The 18,489-nt window shown below is 31.8% G+C and overlaps 2 protein-coding genes across 4 annotated transcripts; both read right to left on the bottom strand.

Annotated features, from left to right (window-relative positions):
* Positions 1-967: 967 nt before the first annotated feature.
* On the bottom strand, positions 968-5,705 carry LOC116775323 (venom serine protease-like). The gene is made up of 10 exons (XM_032668204.2): positions 5,554-5,705; positions 5,346-5,426; positions 4,512-4,652; positions 3,868-3,994; positions 3,406-3,515; positions 2,979-3,180; positions 2,521-2,584; positions 1,959-2,092; positions 1,291-1,442; positions 968-1,199 (listed from the first exon to the last, which is right to left on the bottom strand). Exons 2-10 carry the CDS (start codon positions 5,424-5,426, stop codon positions 1,023-1,025), a joined length of 1,188 nt encoding a protein of 395 aa, XP_032524095.2. The 5' UTR covers positions 5,554-5,705; the 3' UTR covers positions 968-1,022.
* A 2,342-nt stretch (positions 5,706-8,047) lies between these two features.
* Positions 8,048-13,634, bottom strand: LOC116775322 (venom serine protease-like). 3 transcript variants are annotated; one of them, XM_032668202.2, is made up of 10 exons: positions 13,479-13,634; positions 12,870-12,950; positions 11,317-11,457; positions 10,951-11,077; positions 10,489-10,589; positions 9,923-10,124; positions 9,534-9,597; positions 9,327-9,460; positions 9,038-9,189; positions 8,048-8,568 (listed from the first exon to the last, which is right to left on the bottom strand). In XM_032668202.2, exons 2-10 carry the CDS (start codon positions 12,948-12,950, stop codon positions 8,392-8,394), a joined length of 1,179 nt encoding a protein of 392 aa, XP_032524093.2. In that variant the 5' UTR covers positions 13,479-13,634; the 3' UTR covers positions 8,048-8,391. The 3 variants fall into 3 exon arrangements, with proteins under 3 accessions (XP_032524093.2, XP_032524092.2, XP_061380686.1); XM_032668201.2 differs by lacking the exon at positions 13,479-13,634 and adding an exon at positions 13,334-13,399; XM_061524702.1 differs by lacking the exon at positions 13,479-13,634 and adding an exon at positions 13,301-13,319.
* Between the last annotated feature and the right edge of the window lie 4,855 nt (positions 13,635-18,489).

Below are 18,489 nucleotides of genomic sequence, written 5' to 3'. Positions count from 1 at the left end.
TCATTGTGCTGTGTTATACCTTAGAAACGTTTGAAAGATATTTTCAAGAAACGGTTGAGTTATATGTCACCTTGTATAACTTTTATCCAACGTCACCGGCAGTACAAAAAGTGTTGCCGTACGTAGCTCAAGTGGTAGTGAAAGCTGTTCTTGCTACTGTACAATTGTCCTAAGAAGAGGCAGAAGCCCACAATAAACCTATTAGAAAGTTCGGTTTGATTACGCTCCAAAGTTTTCCAGGGTAGCGTAGATTGCATCCTCTTCATCCCAAAATCTCACTCTGATCTCAAAGGCAAAGGAAGAGTAAAAAACTGTCACTATCGGACGACATTCTAAATCTGTAGCTAAAAAGTGACATTTCTTAATGTAAGCGGTGAAGATGACCCCGAAAATAACGAATAAAGGCTTGTATACATATAAAGGCGTGTGCTTTTTTTACCTTTTTCAAGCTAGAATGAAATAAAACCGTTTTATAGAATCATTGCACATATTAAATATTTTTGGCCAAGTTGTAGTATCAAATAACAGTTTGTGCGATGTAAGCATATGAATTAGTGAAAACTGGACGCATAGTGTTTGACCATCTAAACTTGTTGTAAGGGTATTATTTAAGATTTTAAATTTGAAAAAAATAAGAGTCTGTGATTAAAAGTTAAATGTGAGATAAATAACATTATCGTATTTTATATAGAAACGTCTTTTTGTAGGAATAATGTGAGTGAAATTTTAGTAATAGCTCACCTACAAACATATTACTTATGTTTCTGTGCAAGACTTATCTACTATATTCTTTCCTCTTCTAACAGTTTAAAATTTTTTATTGGCGCTTATAATAAATAAACTTACTAATTTTCTATTAAATATGTGCTTTCAGGGACTAATAGGATGAAGATTGAATACTGGATATAATTAATCCAACAATCAGGCACAAAATCTGGAATCCGCGATCGTTCTAATGAAACAGAAGTTGTTTAAAAATTGAACTTTATTTTCAATTAATAACAATTTTTATGATAACAGTATTAAATATTGCAGTAGTTGGCCGGGGCGTTGTTAAGGATCCAATAGAGGTATGAGGTGACTCTTGTGTTCACCCCGGGATAACTGGAGGCACAGAAACGGCCGAAGCTAACGATACCAGCACTGTATAAACGGCCGTTCGAAGGGTCCTGGTAGAGCAGAGGACCGCCAGAATCGTCCTGTATATGAGAAAAAGACACAAGAAAATCATTGTATTAATTTTCACCCAGCCTTCATTAGCTTGTAAGGGAAATATAATATTAATAATACCTGACAAGCATCTTTCCCTTGAGCAAATGTACACATCTGATTGTTACTGAGACTTGGGTAACTTCTGCTGCATGAACCCTGACTGACGACATTCACGTCCACCTTCCGGAGCACGTTCGATGTTGGACCTCCGGGGAATGTCGTCCCCCAACCTAAAAATTTCAAATTGTATTATCTTAACACAACAGATTTTTTTAGGTTTATTTTAGTAAATACTGTATATATGTTTGTCGAAAAAAATAAGTTATACATCCTTGTTTTATTTCACAGTAAAGTAGATTTCTTACCAGCAATGAAAAATTATTTTCTGTTAATATTTAGTGCACTCACAGCTATGACATGCAGCATAAAATTAAAAAAAAATATACAATAGCAGTAACTAGCAAATAATTATGAAATAATAAAAAAATATGTTGTCTGAATAACAATTATATTTGTCACTGAAAGTATCGAAATGTGTAGACATTGAATTATATAAAAACATTTAAGAAAAAATACGAAGGTATGGTAAGAAATTTTGTTCTATTACAGTAAGAAAATATATAAAATAGATCGAGATAAAAAAACCTGTGCAAATTATTTTATCATGTACGTTATACATTAATAATATTTTCTAGGATAGTTTTTAATATAATAGAGAAATGAATAAATTTAATTGATCTTCTTACCCAAAATGGTAACTTTGGATCCGGTGAAGTCGTCGTTTATGAACTTAAATGGCAGACAGACAGGTCCTACTGTCTGACTGTACACTATACTGCCATATATCTGTATGATGGCGATGTCGTTGTCATATGTATCCCTGGAAATATGTATATATGGATATATGGATATATGTAATATATATCGGCGCAAGCAGCTTCAATGACGGATGCAACATGGAAATAACTAGCATCAATTATTATAACACCTTATTGGTCGTCGTTACTATTGTTAAAAGTAAAACGAAATCAAAGAGAATAGAACTATGTTTGAATTCTGGTTTAAATATGACGTCTGGACGCACGACAGGGGACTGCAGAGTTCAGCGAGTGCGGAGCATAAAGAACCTTCGAGAAATACAAGAACATTTAGAAGAATTGAAGTTTTATTTTAAAATATCTGGAACGTACAGAAACAAGTGACATTAGTGACGTCTGCGAAGCTGGCGTCCTGTCTTTAAAATAATGAATTTGTAATTAAATCCGATATATATAATATGTATGTTGACAACTGGTTAATCACACTTACGAGTTAAATTGAGGATGAATTATAACCGAAGCAACTCTGAAAACTTGCAAGGACGGCGAATCCGCTGTAATAGACGATATATTGTGTTAATGAAATTATCATTAAAATTTCATAGAGCCGTCTGTGATTTAAATTTCATATTTTATCTAAATGTGAAGGGGTTTTCTTTTGTGGGATAAAAAATGTCGTTATGTGTATAATTATAATAAGACCGTCAAGTTAACACACTTATTTGTCAGTTAACTGGTAAGAGATAAACTACTAAGTTTAAAAAGTAAAAAGACGTAACGTAATTCAGTCGCTCTTGAATATTACCAGTTTACTATTTCAATAACTTCTTATTTCTTTTTCTTCTAGTAAATATATATAGTTACAAAAATTTCAATTGCTTCAAGTATTTATACAACTTGTCTACGATAGTGCTTTTGATTAAGTAAGTCAGTAACATCTCTCCTCACCTCCGGTGCTGACGTCATGTTCGCCAACGACCACAGCGAGTTCACCGAGATTTTTGCCGACGACGCAGTGAGCAGCTGTCAATACGTATCCGTTATCAATGATGACTGCACCGCATTTGATGGTGTTCTCTCCCACATACACGATGCCAGCCATCATGGGATATTCATTAGGACGTGTCTCCTCACCGCCGACGATATAACTCTGATAATCGTTATAACAATGATGTCTTTATTTTTTTATGTACATAGCTGTATATATAAGGTAATACATTATCGTATATCTCATATGAATCAATCTAATATACTTTGTTTAATAAATAATAATACACCATGTTATTATACAAAATTACTGAAGCCATATGAATATGAAAAGATTATTTTTAAGGGTTAAATATAAAAGGGAGTATATCTGTTTTTTAAACCGGACCTCCTTTAAACTCTGGACATTTCTGTAACCACAGCTGCAGGTTGACGATGCTTGGGCAGTAACAGTGCAGGTAAATCTGCCGCCGCGACTGGACCTCGACGTAACGAGACCTGAAAGAATTGAAAATAGAAACATTGCACCACATTACTAGTGGTAAGTTAAAAGCCATTAAGATGTAATTATAGCTAATACTTCAATGAAACTTATACAAAATAAAGTAATGACAAAAAAGCCCTTTCCAGTCGCACTTTATGCGCTTATTTAGGAAGTTATAAAAATTAATCAACTAATTGACATAATATAATCACTAGAGCATCTTGCAATGAAGCAGGTTAAATACACAATAAGTTAAACGTTAGAAGAAATATATGTAATCTTATAATTACTTATTATATATCTATTACAATCTGAAAATTTTGTCTTTTGCAAACAAATAAACGACGTCCGAAGGAGCGAACTTACCAACACTTATCCTGTTTGCTACGGAGACAGCTGTCAATGTGCCATAACCACAATGGTATTCCGATGACCCCAATTGACTATCCCCTGTCTTGGATACTAGTAACCTATCCATGTAGCAGTTTTGCGTCTGTGTAAATATGAATAAAATATGTTATATATATATGTATATATACGTAATGTAATGAGTTTAATTTTAATTTTATTTCACATCATCCTCATATAAGACGAGGTATCACCTAAACTCTGCCACGGCCCCCGGCCTAGTGCTATAACAATTTCGCCAAAATCACATTCCCTTATCTGACGCCGCATTAGAACCGTATAGGGTATTCGAATTAAACTGACATTGTGAAGGACTGTATAAGAAGGTTAGCCTTCAAGGTATCGATAGTTTTTTGACAACATATAAGAGACTGCGTTACAGAACAGATATCAAACATATTATAGACAGTTTTGTAGTCCATACACGTGACATAGAGAGGCTTGTTATATCCGTAAGTGTTCTGTACAATTTGACTGAAGGTATGAACGTGCTCTATGGTACTATAATTTTACATATTGGATGAATCTTAATTGTTAGAAATTTGTTTGTGCTAGACATAGAATTATTTAAAAGGAAATTTATCTATATTGCATATCTGTACCTGCGGTAAATTTATTTCGCTGCAATCCAATCTGCAATTATATCCATTTGGGCATTGTGCAATCCAGCGACAAGTTACTCCTGGCCTGTAGCTGTATGGATAGTTCGGACTGGAGATAGGATAACTTCTCCCGGCAGCAACCTATAAGAATTCAAAAGTATCAAAAAGAAAATTAAGAAATTCCTTGTTTAATATTTCAGTCCATATAAAACTATCTCATGCCAATGTTTTAATGGGATAATAAAACTTGTCATATATAACTTCTATAGAAAATTCAATAAATAGGTACATATTTATAATTTTTTTCTTCTAAGTCCTTAAAAAAGAGTTTAATTCTTGTAATTCCTTTTTCTTTTTTCTTTTAAAATGTTAATCTACATATGATCTTTTACGAACTAATCATCTGGTATTACCAAACGAGGTTATATTTTATTAACATTTTTAGATAAAATAATTTTTTAGTTTTTCAAAAATATATATATATATATTCTTGGTTTTTTTTTCGAATACGAGTCACATGTTTACAAGCGTGGTTTCAATTAAACATCTAAGTATCTGTTCCAGAACGTCGGGTTATTATGAATAATTTAAAACAATAAAGTCGAAAATGCTACAAGTTACTATTATTTACCATTTGTAAATAGTTATCAGAATCTTTCTATATTCGGCTGAATATTGAATGGCAGAAATCCATTAATTTTTATAGTACCTCAGAGTTTTCAATAAAAATTTATTCAATATTACTTATTTTGAAAGGCGCAAAGGAAAATCAACAGAGTAAAAAAACGTTAGAGAAACGAAAAGATGCGTTCTTTTTAATACACATATACTCACATTTAAAAAGAAATCGCAATTCGCATCTTGCGCCTGAGCATAGCCCACAACCAACAAAAAAATAGCTCCTGATCCGAACATCTGAAATTAGTAATATTTACTATAAAAATTGTTTAATTTCTAATAAGTAAAATTCTTAATTGATCATCGTTTTCCATGTCCTTATATTTTGTTTCAAAGCACTGTTTGTATTAAAACGTGTACTTACTGTTAATCAGGCGACGGGCAAATAATAATAAAGATATTATTTTTTTATTAATCGACAATAATCCTTAATCAAATTAACAATCTAGTCATATCAGATACGTTTGTGTTGTCAAGATATTTGTCCTTAAAGTATCCGTGTAGCTGTGAAAACAGTTTTCCATCTTCTTGTTTGTTTTACACAAGTTTTTATACCAGATATATTTTTAGATACCCACGGATATTACCGATAAGATATAGATAAAATTAATGAATTTACAGACAATGTTAATTCAGATTTTTCCACACTGTAAAGTTTATATAAATTCTTATAAAGTAATCGATACTTAACAACATAAAAGTATGTTTATCCGCTTACAACTTCTTGGGAATCATTTTATTGTCCTGATAGGAAATTAACTTAGTAATCAATAAAAAAAGCGACAGTGAAATTAAAATAAAACATTTAAATTCTTATCAAGGTTTGTTATCACTTATAAGTAGATGTTTTTAATGTTTTAGATCTTCATATTGATCTGAATAATTTTTTCGGAAAACAGGAATTACCTACTGTATACATATACCTACTGCATATATATATATTATCACGACAACTGTAAAGATAATAGGAGTCCATGAAGAATACGCTAGTGTGGACAGTATTTTTTTTATATAATCAAAAATCAAGTAACATACACTCAAAAGTTTGTAAGTAACAATTAAAAAACTTATAAAACTATGTTGATACTGCAATTGCTACTGGATCCCCCTAGAGATAGAGCAGCAATGATTTAAGTAAGCACAATCAAGCCTACTACAAATCATACTAGAGATGCTGTTGGTGCTGCCCGGTAGTTGGTATTAAAGCACCACACCTTTTGCTCATAGTAGCGGAGAAACAATTAACCCGCGCTGTCGCCAACATCCCTGACGCGCTACAGAAACGATTTAGCCCCAGCAGCACCCTAAGTGCGTTATTATATTGAAACCGAAGGGCGTTATAAGATTTTTGCGAATACCTGACCCACAGGTTAGACAAATAAAGACTTGTACCGTGTAAAATGAGCTCTAAGCAATGTAATTTTTACGCCAGTTGACGAGCGCGTAAACCTGCGAGCCAGCATATTCACTCTCACCAACAACTCCCTCCTTTCTTTCTGAATATCGGCATTGTCTTTGAGGCCGGTTGTCAACATATGCCCAAGATATTTAAATTGGTACACTCTTTTGAGTTCATTACCATTGAGCAAAATTTAAGGTGTTATATTTTGTGCCTTACCCCCTGCCTCAAAGACGATCACTACACTTTTTATTTCATTACAAATAAGACCGTGCCCTCCCGCATAAGCTTCACAAATCGCTATCAGTTTCCTAAGACCACAAATTGAGGCACTTAATAGAACCATATCTTCAACATAACTTAGGTTATTAATACAAATGCCATCTATATGACAACCCACCCTAGTGCCACTTAGCTCGCCAAGTAAATCATTCGAGTACAAGTTAAAGAGGGTTGGTGAACTTAAACCTCCCTGTCTCACCCCGCATTCCAACCTGTACGGACTTGATAAATTTCCCGCCCAGCGAACATAGTTGAGTTGTCTACTGTACCAGTACTTAAAAATGTTTACAAGTTTGGATGGCATATTGGCTTGCTCCATTTTACCCCACAATACGTCATAAGACACTAAATCAAATGCCTTCGGAAGATCCAAAAAACAGGCGTAGATAAGAGTTTTTCTCGTGGTATAGTCTGTGACAGCATGGTTAAGGCTCAAGACGGCTCTTTCCGCAGACAATCCAGGCCGAAATCCAAATTGGTTGTCGTGCAAGCTGATGTATTTATTTAATTGGTTATTAAGCATGCTATCCAATGCCTTCGAGATGAGTAGCCAGAGAGATTGGCCGATAGTTGGCCTTATCAGATAAATAACTGTAATTTTGTCAATCAGTGTTTGTCATTACATATCTCATATTTGTCGAGTATGAAATATGGGTATGAGTACTGCTGTTCATTTGTTTTGCCTAACTAACTTTGAACTTCGTGGACGGAGGTGCAAACAGTCCTATTGGTGACCACTATTTTCTAATGCCAATTACACCATTTCTAAACAGCCGTATAATAAAAGGCGGTCTGTTGGTATTTTATAGGATAATATTTAGAGTATGCACGGAAATTGTGTTATATAAAATAAGCATCCCTTTTTTGCTATCGAAGAATCAGACTTTCAGTTGGCCTCCACATCTTAGAATTAGATATTCCTTGCATTCGACTCCTTCCTTATGACATACATCGCTTTGGAACAGTTTACCAGAGAATGTGTTACAACTGACAATTTGGAGGTCATCAAACAGGAATAAATAGGCTTTTACTGTGCCACCACTAATTATCAGGTGTAATATTAGTCAAGCGTTATTTATTAGGTAAATAAAAAAAGGAATTGAGATGCACGTCACATGGACGAAGGCCAGCATCATAAATAAATTTTAAAACACCATAAACTTTTTTTTAATTAATTCTTTTATATAATATTTGATTTCCATTCCAGCAAAACAGATCCGAGGCCGCTTTAATGCAAGATTACTTTACAAAAGAAGTAAAGGAATCTGTCCTTCACTTATGAATAAGATTGGTTTCATGACCTCTGTTTTTATTTATTTAGTAATGTTGGTAAATTTTATTTCGATTTATAATAAAAATAATAGGTATTTAAGAACTTATCAAGTCAACTTATTATGATATGATCTATGATCTACTTAAATCAATCAATTAGATTCTTCAAGATAACATTAGATTTGTAATTTTTATGAGGGTTTTTCCTTAAATATATATATATACAATGAAAAGCCACTGATATGTGTATTATATTCTGCAATAATTAGCGGGTGCGTTATCGACAATCCAGTCTAGGAAGTCGGTGACTCGTGTGTTGATGCCGGGACTGTTTGAGGCGCATAACTGGCCGAAGCTAACAATTCCCACGTTGAACAGACGACCAGTAAAAGTATCCAGGTAGAGGAGAGGACCGCCGGAATCGTCCTGACGAATATAATAATTTAATTAGTTAAAGCATATAAGACATTCGCGGGTCCTTACTTAAAAAAAACTAATGTTTAGCTCCCATATAAATAAGTAAGCGACAAAAAGTTTTATATCATCTTACCATACGTAAGACGTAAGTTACTGTATAATAACCAAAACATTGCGTTCAATGTTAAGATGGGTATATATAGGTTGATTTCGAAAATATAATTTTATTATTTATATATAAGTTACTTAACTGTAGTTAAAAAAGGAAATTGTATGTTTTCGCTTGTCTTAAAAATCGCAAAAATAAGGAATGACTTTATTTATTTTAGAAAAATTATATGCTTATGTTAATAAATATCTGCGTGATGAGAGAAATAAAAATAAGAATAGTATCGAATAAATGAAATAAACGTCTATAGAAAACTCCATAACAATTAGTTTTGACAATAAGTACAGAATGGATAATCAATACACAAACCTGACACGCGTCTTTCCCTCTGGTGAATGTGCAAATTTGTCGGGGAGTTAGTGATAAGACATTTTGTCTACATGTCGACTGACTGATGACGTTCACGTTCACCTTCCGGAGAACACTGGAGCTTGGGCCGCCAGGGAATAAAGTACCCCACCCTGGAGCACCAAAGATCACCATAAGATTAACTATTTTATTATTTGTCTCATGCATAAACAATATTTGTTCAGGCGTTGTTTTTGTACATTTAACTTCGTATAAATAAACTACTTTATTTGTTGAGGAATTATCTCACCTAAAATTGTTACGACGGCTCCAGAAAGGTCGACGTCCTTAAAACTGAATGGCAGACAAACTGGACCAACGTTCTCACTGTACCTGATGACGCCTTGTATTTTAACTATCGCGATGTCATTATCATATGTGTTGCTGAAAAGAAAAGAATAAATTCTATGTATTTTTAAGTTGGGTTATTTTGAATATATAGAGGAAGAAAGCTTACGGATTGTAGTTCGGATGAGTCATAATCCTGGACACCCTGAATAATTGGATGTCTGGAGAATCAGCTGTAACGAAGCACGTTTTGTTACATCTGGTCTGTGTTTTAGCAATGGTTATGATCGTTGGTAAGATAAAAATATTGATGAATTTGCAGGTCTTACAGGTGGAATGATTCAGTTTTAGATTTGCAGAATTATAATAGATAAATTTCAAGCAGCAGAATTTAAAACAGACAGAATTATGGCATGTTTTTTATGTTCTGCAAGGCTGGAATTGCATGATTCATTAAAACCAGATAGAGCATTTTTTGTTTATCGAGATGGTTTGACGCTATTATTTATATTAATCAGTGTTTTGGTACAAGTTCTATATAAACGTGTGTCATCTTACTTCCAACCCTGACGTCATGTTCGCCAACCACAACAGCGATGTCGTTTACTCCCTTAGTGATAACACAATGAGCGGCTGACAGTACATATATATTATCAATGATGACTGCACCACATTTGATAGTGTTTTCTCCCAAATAAATGATACCAGCCATCATAGGAAATTCATTTGGCTTCGTTTCCTCGCCTCCGACGATACGACTCTATCAAATAATTTTACATGAATTACCCGGTACTGCTAAATACGATAAAAAAATCATTGATTTTTAACGAATCGCTATATTTAATAAACTGTAGTGCCTTGACTCTAGCCGGCGAATTAAGGGTTAATGATTCAGCCGTCAAAATTGTAATGATAACGGTTTTTTTTTATAATAGACAATATACAGTAAAAATACTAAAACAGACTCTCGTCCCAAATGGATTTCAGCTTTATTTTGCTCAATGATGCTTGAATATTTAATAACATAGGTATATAACTTAGATGCTTATATGAAGCAACAAAAAAAAACTTCAAACATTAATTATTTGTTTGAAATATAATTAATCTCCATATTTATTCCTCACCACTTTCCTGTAACCACAGTTGCAAGTTGAAGCACTGTCTCGTTGGGCGCTAATTTCGCATCTAAATCTACCTCCCGGGCTTCGATTTGAGACGACGAGACCTGAAAGAGATAATCTTATAATTGTATTTGTTTGCATTAAACTAAATACTTAAAAATAAATGACATATCATGTATCACCACAGATCACAAATTTAAAAAATATTTAAAATAAATATCGTTAAAACGTTTAAGTCATATGTAAACCGAGAAGTATACTCGAACTATGAGACCTTCGTCAAAATAAATAAATTACCAGAAATAAAAGTCTTACAACCCACCTCAAATAGTACGATAGCCTAACTGTTACAGTTACTACAACAGGTTGGGGGTTGATAAAGATGTCACTCTATATTTTATATTTAAATTTCATATGAATAATAGCTTAGGATTTCTATAATGTTTATAGCATAATAATAGGTACCTATGCTTATCTGTGTTCCTGTTGATATAGCAGACACCGAGCCTTGTCCGCAATAATACTCAGCTGATGTCAATTGACTGTCACCAGTTTTTGAGATTAGTAAGCGATCTACCGGACAATCTTGGCCCTGTACGTAAAGCGAAATATTAATATAATACTTTGTCCTATTTAAATCATAGCCTCTTTTAATTGATAAATAAGAAACGATATTTGTTATAATATTTTTTTTATATTCAAATCAAATATTTCAATCTGTCCATACTTCTAAGTCCTGTTTTATGAAACTTTCCATCTATTTCAATGAACTTAAGGAAAAATTTGTAATAATTCTTCAAACAACTTTTCCTAACTATAAAGAAGTCTTACCCCAGGTATATAGACATCGTCACAATTGACTTTACATTTATAGCCGGAAGGACACACGGCTATCCAACGGCAGGCTGATCCACGTGGGTAACTATTAGGATAACCGGGGCTGGATATTGGTTCACTCTTCTGGGGGGTAACCTTAACAGAATAGGGTAAATAATTTTAAATATTAATTTTATCCTGAAGTTAATATTTAAAATTTAGCTCAATATTACTTTTATATTTTAAATACATATTACGTAATAGTACGAAAGTACATCATCATCTAGGCTTAGTAATATAATTTTAAAATACTATATAATTAATAATGATATTTAAGATTTTGGCGCGTACTCGTTGAAACTATGTTTTTGGAATACCACGTGTTTTTTTTATTATTTGACAACTATAAAATCCGACGTTTTGGTTACTTTACAGCAACCGTGATCGCGGACAGACGAGATAAAAGTGACTTTCGAAACTAATTTTCACCCATACTACGAGTATAAGTAGTTAATTCATTAGTTTCAGAGATTTATCTTCCGGATGTGGCAAAGCTAAAGAAGGACGAACGAAAGGGAGAAGTGATACGTTACGCCTTCAACTGATAACTCTATTTAATCAAGTTGCTATAAATTTGTTTGCTTATTTAGAGGTAAGGTTTCTAAATTGTTTCCTTATTAGTATAATATAATCCTTTATTTGAGGTGACTTAAAAAAATATATATATTTTTTAGCATCCATTTTTATGTGTCAATAAATAAAACAATTATAATTTAAAAAGAAGGTTGATTTTTTGGGTCAGGGGTAAGCCTTCGATAGAAAACCATTTATTGGAAGATAGTTGTTAATTTTGAGTAGATTAGACTCTATATATAAATTGACATAGATACATATTTATTACTGAAAACTACGAGTATTAAGAAAATCTATTTGATGTTTTTGACGTTAGCAATGTTTTATTTCGTTCAAATTTACAAATTTATCCTTGATGTAAATAACATTAAAATATTATTGCAGACCCATGCTTAGTTAAAACTTCCAATTTTTTTTTCAACGACAATTTAAACTTATCAAGAGGTCCCTTTCAGCTGACATTAATTATATGAAAAAAAAAATCTATACATATAAATAATATTGAAGTGCTTGTTTGTAATATTGAAATAACAGTTTTTTAATCAAACTTACAGACGTCAAAATAGATATACAAATATTGTAAAAAAATGTTATATTTACAATATTTGTACGTCTGTCTCCCTGTCTGTTTATTCCGACTAATCTCTGAAATAGCTGGACCGATTTTGACGGGACTTTTATTGGCAGGTAAGTAACGTAATAACATGTAACTCAGGCTCCTTTTTATCCCGATCTCTAAATTAAGCGTTATGACGCGTGGATGTGAGTTTTGTTTTTTCTTTGCATGTGGAGTCGCTTGTAACTAGCTATTGGATAGTTAGTTTATATATAAATAAAGAAAATTTTAAGAAAAGCTTAAAAGTAATTTTTTATATGAATACTTTCAAAATATGTTAAATGTTATAAGTTACAAGCTTGGTTCATAGCTTACTTACGGAGATTGCATAATCACAATTTGGCTGTTGCGCGTGCGCACCCTGCAGTATGAACAATAGAAGCGCACCTAAGATATACATCTGAAAACAGTATTTAAAGTATTATGTGTGACACACGGCTTAATATAAAAGGAAAATGCTATACCGCGCCGCGATAATAGAAAACTTATAATTATAACTGTGAACGTATAAAGTTTTAATCAAAAGTTAAACTTAAACATTTTCTTTTTACTCTCCTGGCTTTCCAGTTGTCACTAGCATAGCAACAAAACTTAAAAATGCTTTAACAAAAGAAGTGATATTTTTGCAATACGACAATAATTGAAATGGGAATTAATACTACAGAAAGAGATATTAAATACAAATACAGTAAATATAAAATTGCGAAAATCTTTGCAAAACAGAATATTAATGTTAATAATAATTATTACTGCATTCTCAGGTTAATGGGAAGCTTTACTCACAATTAACGGCTAGTACGGCTATGTATTTGGCTAATAAAGTGGCTTTAACATCAACATTCAAAATACGTAGCTGAGACATAACAGAAAACAATAAAATATATCACACTTGAACAAATACACGTCTTAAACAGTTGTTAACACATACCTCGAGACTGTTAATGATGCACAAAAAATATATCGCAAATTAAACCTGAAATAAATTAGGATGATTTTCGCAAAAAAAAATTTAATAAATTAAATTAAATTAAATATTTTCAAACATCATCATCCTCGTAATACAACAACTGACATTAAGAAACTAATTACGAATAATTAAAAGTATAATGTCTTCTGACATGTATTTCATGAACACATCAGTTTACGTGTAAGCGTTGTCTGTACAATACTTTCAATGCCTTATAGATAAGGAAATACATTTCATTGTTGTTATATGTGTCGTGATAAGACGTCTTTTACTTTCAGCTCAAAGACACGATTTCCAACATTAATGTAAACTCTCCGTCGCGGTGTCCATAGAAGTAAATAGCCGACTCTTGCTTTTGTATTATATTATATATATTTTTAGGGACTAACGGCACTACGGATTTTAATAAAGGATGTTTTTAATGATAAGGTTAAACTACTTACTTTTAGTTTAATTGAAAGCAACCGCTGATTTTATATATCAAAAGAATTCAGGAAAAGAGATATGCCATATATATGTGCATGGAATACAAAATAATAAAACGTCCCCGCAAACTATCTTAAAGTTTAAAAACTATTTTCATAATTTATTAAATAAAGGAGATGCTAATAAAATCCTTTTAAACAACATGAAATATCCTCATAATCCATTATGTATGCCAAAAAAAAAATTCTATATATATAATAAAAATTAATTCTCTCTTCATCTTTTAAACATTATTTAAACAATATTATAAAACAGGCAACATCTTATTCAACAACGAAATAATTTAACAACTACAATACTTTAAACTATTTACGATTAATAAACGTGACTGATATAAAGAAAGTAATAATCAGTAGTATATTAAAAAAAAACTTATAATATTAACTGTCTTCATATAGTCAATGTTTAAAATAAAGCAAATTTATTTTCTGTCCTAAAATAAATATTAAAGTGTAGCAATCTATGTCATATACATACTTAATAACGGAAAATAAATTTTTCTAAACCTTCACATAAATATATATAAATTAATAATCAAAATAAGATTATTTTGATTGTTCTAAACGATGTACTTGTATACGTTGTTTCATTAAAATATTAAATTATAATGTTATAGTAAGAATTATCTGTCCTCAATTAACATTTTTTAAAGAAGTTATCATCGTAAATTTAAATCAGTATTATTATTTATTTATTTATGTACCAAGAGTAGAAATAGTTATAAAATTAATTACAAAAGAAAAGTGATGCACAAAGGATAACTTATCTCTTAAAAGAAACCCTATTGATAGAGAAAACTAGATGAGAAAGCGTGGTGTAGGTACAATAAAAATAGAGAAGGAAAAAAAAAGAGATTTATATATAAGCATACAAAAAATATATATAATAAAAGAAAATTTAGATATTGTACATACATAGATATATACATAAAATATAAATAAATATAAATATTAAATATGTGTATCGTACTTTATTGACACAAAGTAAAGAAATGGTTGTTTCTAATAATATATTATTAACAAAAATTTTCATCACTCTGACTTTTTCATACATTTGGTTAAATTTGAAAGAAATATTAATTTAACGATTACGCTGGAACGCTGGGGGCATTTAAACCTGTAATCAAAGGTCAAAAATGCTTTACATAATTCTGGAAAAGACCTGATTGATACTCTCATACTGCCAGACCGATATTAACCATCCATGGGTTAGAACCATCCCAAGGATATGACTTTCAGATTGAAAGAACCGCATTGAAATTGATTCATCCGTTTAAATCTACGATGTCAAAGGCAGAAAACCCACGCATTGATGTCAAACTTAAAGCATCACTCTAGCGCCGGGGCTCAGTAATAAGGGTATATTGATTTAAGGTAATATTTTTTACCCATTTTTAATATATTCAGTAATATATGAATTTGTTCATATACAATTATTGATTACGTCTTTCAGCTAGATGCAAATAATTTAAATGTATTGGTGTATAAATAAACCTAAAAGTAAGCTTGCTATTTATGTTTTATTGCGGCTCAGTCGGTAAAATAATGTTTATAATTTCAGTTGCGATGATAACTAATGGAGGGGTGCAATTTGTTAGTTTACAGCTAACTCTCGTACATTTAGATTATTTATTTTATGCATGTAGATATCTAACTTTATATTAAAAATTTTATTCAATAATATAAACACCAAGAAATCTACGCGTAATGTTTAAGACGTCGATCGTAATATTATATTCCACATAATATATACATATATTATAAATCATGTATTGAACTTCAAGTTTCCTTGTTTCGTTATTAAAAACTATTTCTATTATATGAAACAAAGCTTTTCAAATACTTCGCGTTTTATAATATTTTGTAACTAGATATTCCGGACGTTTACAGCAACCGTGTACAGCGAGTTCTATTTTTAAAATTTAGGAATAAATAAGAAAGATATTATTTTTCTGACTAATATTCATTTTACATAATATAATTTGATTTCATATAAATGAAACTAATTTTCTTCGGATATAATACGCGGATTTTATTATTTTAAAAAACTATATAATCCCTACGTTTCGGTTACTTTTCAGCAACCGAATCATATATTTCCTAAGTTTATAAAATTCACAAAGATATAACTCCCTTTCATGTCACACGGAATAACACTAACTAAAAGTCTAACGCGAGCTCTAGTACAAAATGTTGCTTACATTTTTAATCACATACATTTGGCATAGATAAAAATAAGGTTATTGACATGCGGGCCAAGGGCGTGATTGTGATGGTTGTATAAGATAATTTTTATATGTATATATGCAATGTTATTAAACAACCCATATGTGCATAACAGTTCTAACAACTTCTAATAGATTGGATGGATAACTTCAAGCGGATATTTATTTAATCGAAAGATTAATTGTCCAAAATATATCTCTTAGACTCCCATATAATACTTTTAATTACAATATTATCATAACCAAAGATTACACAGATGCTTGCGAGGCATTCAAGTGTATTGAATTCCTTGTTCCATCGAAGAGTAAATATTCGCAAGTTTAAACAATAATTTGTCACATCTTTGCAACAGTAATAAAATTTGAGCATCAAGGAATCGTCTATCAGAGTTTGTTTAAAACATATAAAAAAATAATGAGCGTATAAAATATGTGAAACGTGAAAAAACGTTGAAATGTATTTATTATTATTTATAAACATTTATATATATATATTCAGGGAACACACATTTAATTTGAACCGAACCTTAAAATTCCCGAACGCACCCGAAGTGACGTTAAGCGATAACATCTGGTTTGGCGTTTGCTCACTTTTTACGCGGGAAAGTATTTTGTCGACGTGACTTTTATCTTTGTAAATTGAATTTAACTTATTTAAGGTATTTCGATTTAAGATAATAACGAGTTTGTTCTAGTTAAAAGTACTGGCTTTATAAGACAACTTTTTTTTTTTTTATAATTTTGTTAGAAACCTAAATATATATATATCCTCCTGAGAGCCCCGGTATCACCAGTTATACTTTTACTTGAAAATATTTTCCCATGCCGTCTATCGGAATTCTTGAGTACTTCGTTGTTTACTGTTAGCATGACCTTGTGTTAAGTTTTGATTCATCGTTCAATTGTCACTTGTCAAAATTTGACACAATTGCGATCAGTGCGTTTGAAAATTTTGTATTAACCACCATGGCGAATTCGCGTCAAGGTAAATATTATTTCTGTTATTATATTAGTGATTTTATGATATAATATTACAAAATATATTGTAGTCTTACTTATAATACAAATATTTCATTGAACATTTCAATAATTATTTCTAAATCGTACGTTTTAATACAAGTATCGTACGTGATATCTTGGGCATTTGGGTTTTAATTTTGTTTTCTTTATGTAGGTAAACTATACACTGTGGATATCTTACAAGCGCTCAGTTATGACGATTCAGATATGGAAGAAGAAGACAGTGATGGTGAAAGTGACCTCCTAACATGTCGGAAAGAAGAAATTGGAGAGAAAATCCCATTTTCTATCGAACAATGGAATGAATCGGACGATGAAACTCTTTCACCTTTTCGCGTACAACCCCAATCGTCTCCATACAGACTTTCACGTTGGAAACACAGAGAAAACTTCGATTTTACTCCACATCAAGATAATCTGGATGACTCATTCGATACTAGCGTAATTGTTAAGAGTTCTTTGGAGTACTTTGGTCATTATATTGATAACCGTTTATATGAAATTATGGCCGAATGTACAAACATTTGCAGCGTATCGAGGACAGGGAAATGTCTGAATACAACGCCTGATGAACTTAGACAGTTCTTCGGATGTTCAATGGCTATGAGTGTGCTTGGTCTTCCAAGTATTAGAATGTACTGGGCGTTGGAAACAAAAGTCTACTACATAGCAAACACAATCACTCGCAATACGTCTTACCAACTTAGTTCAAATTTAATTATGAACAAATTACTCAAAACGCCAGACACATTGACAAGTTTTGGAAAGTACGTCCTATCGTTTCTGCGGTAGAAAAAGGTTGCCGAGGAAATAAAAGGGATAATTGTGTCGCTATCGATGAGCAAAGCAAAAGATATACCTTTTACTGGGAAATGAAAACAAAAACAAGTGGTTAAAGGCAAACCCAACCCAGAAGGCATAAAAGTCTTTCTAATGGCAAATCCTAATGGTGTTCCACTTGATTTATATTTGTATCAGGGGAATGGCACAAGAATTGAATCAGCATTGTATCCGTCACTTGAAAAACTTGATCTTGGGGGACGTTTTGTGTTAAAACTAGTGGATACGTTGCCTATAGGTTTTTCAAATTTTATGGGCCGATACTTCACATCTATTCCACTTCTTGATAATTTGATAGAAAGAGGATTCAAGGCAACTGGAACGTTAATGAAAAATTGAGTGCCAGAGTATCAGCGACCAAATTCAAAGAAAAAAGATAAAAAGCGGGTATTGTTCAAGGCA

This window comes from Danaus plexippus, chromosome 25, assembly GCF_018135715.1.
Source record: "Danaus plexippus chromosome 25, MEX_DaPlex, whole genome shotgun sequence".
Lineage (NCBI taxonomy): Eukaryota > Metazoa > Arthropoda > Insecta > Lepidoptera > Nymphalidae > Danaus > Danaus plexippus.
Note: the sequence above shows the minus strand (reverse complement) of the source record. Positions and strands in the feature narration are given on the sequence as shown.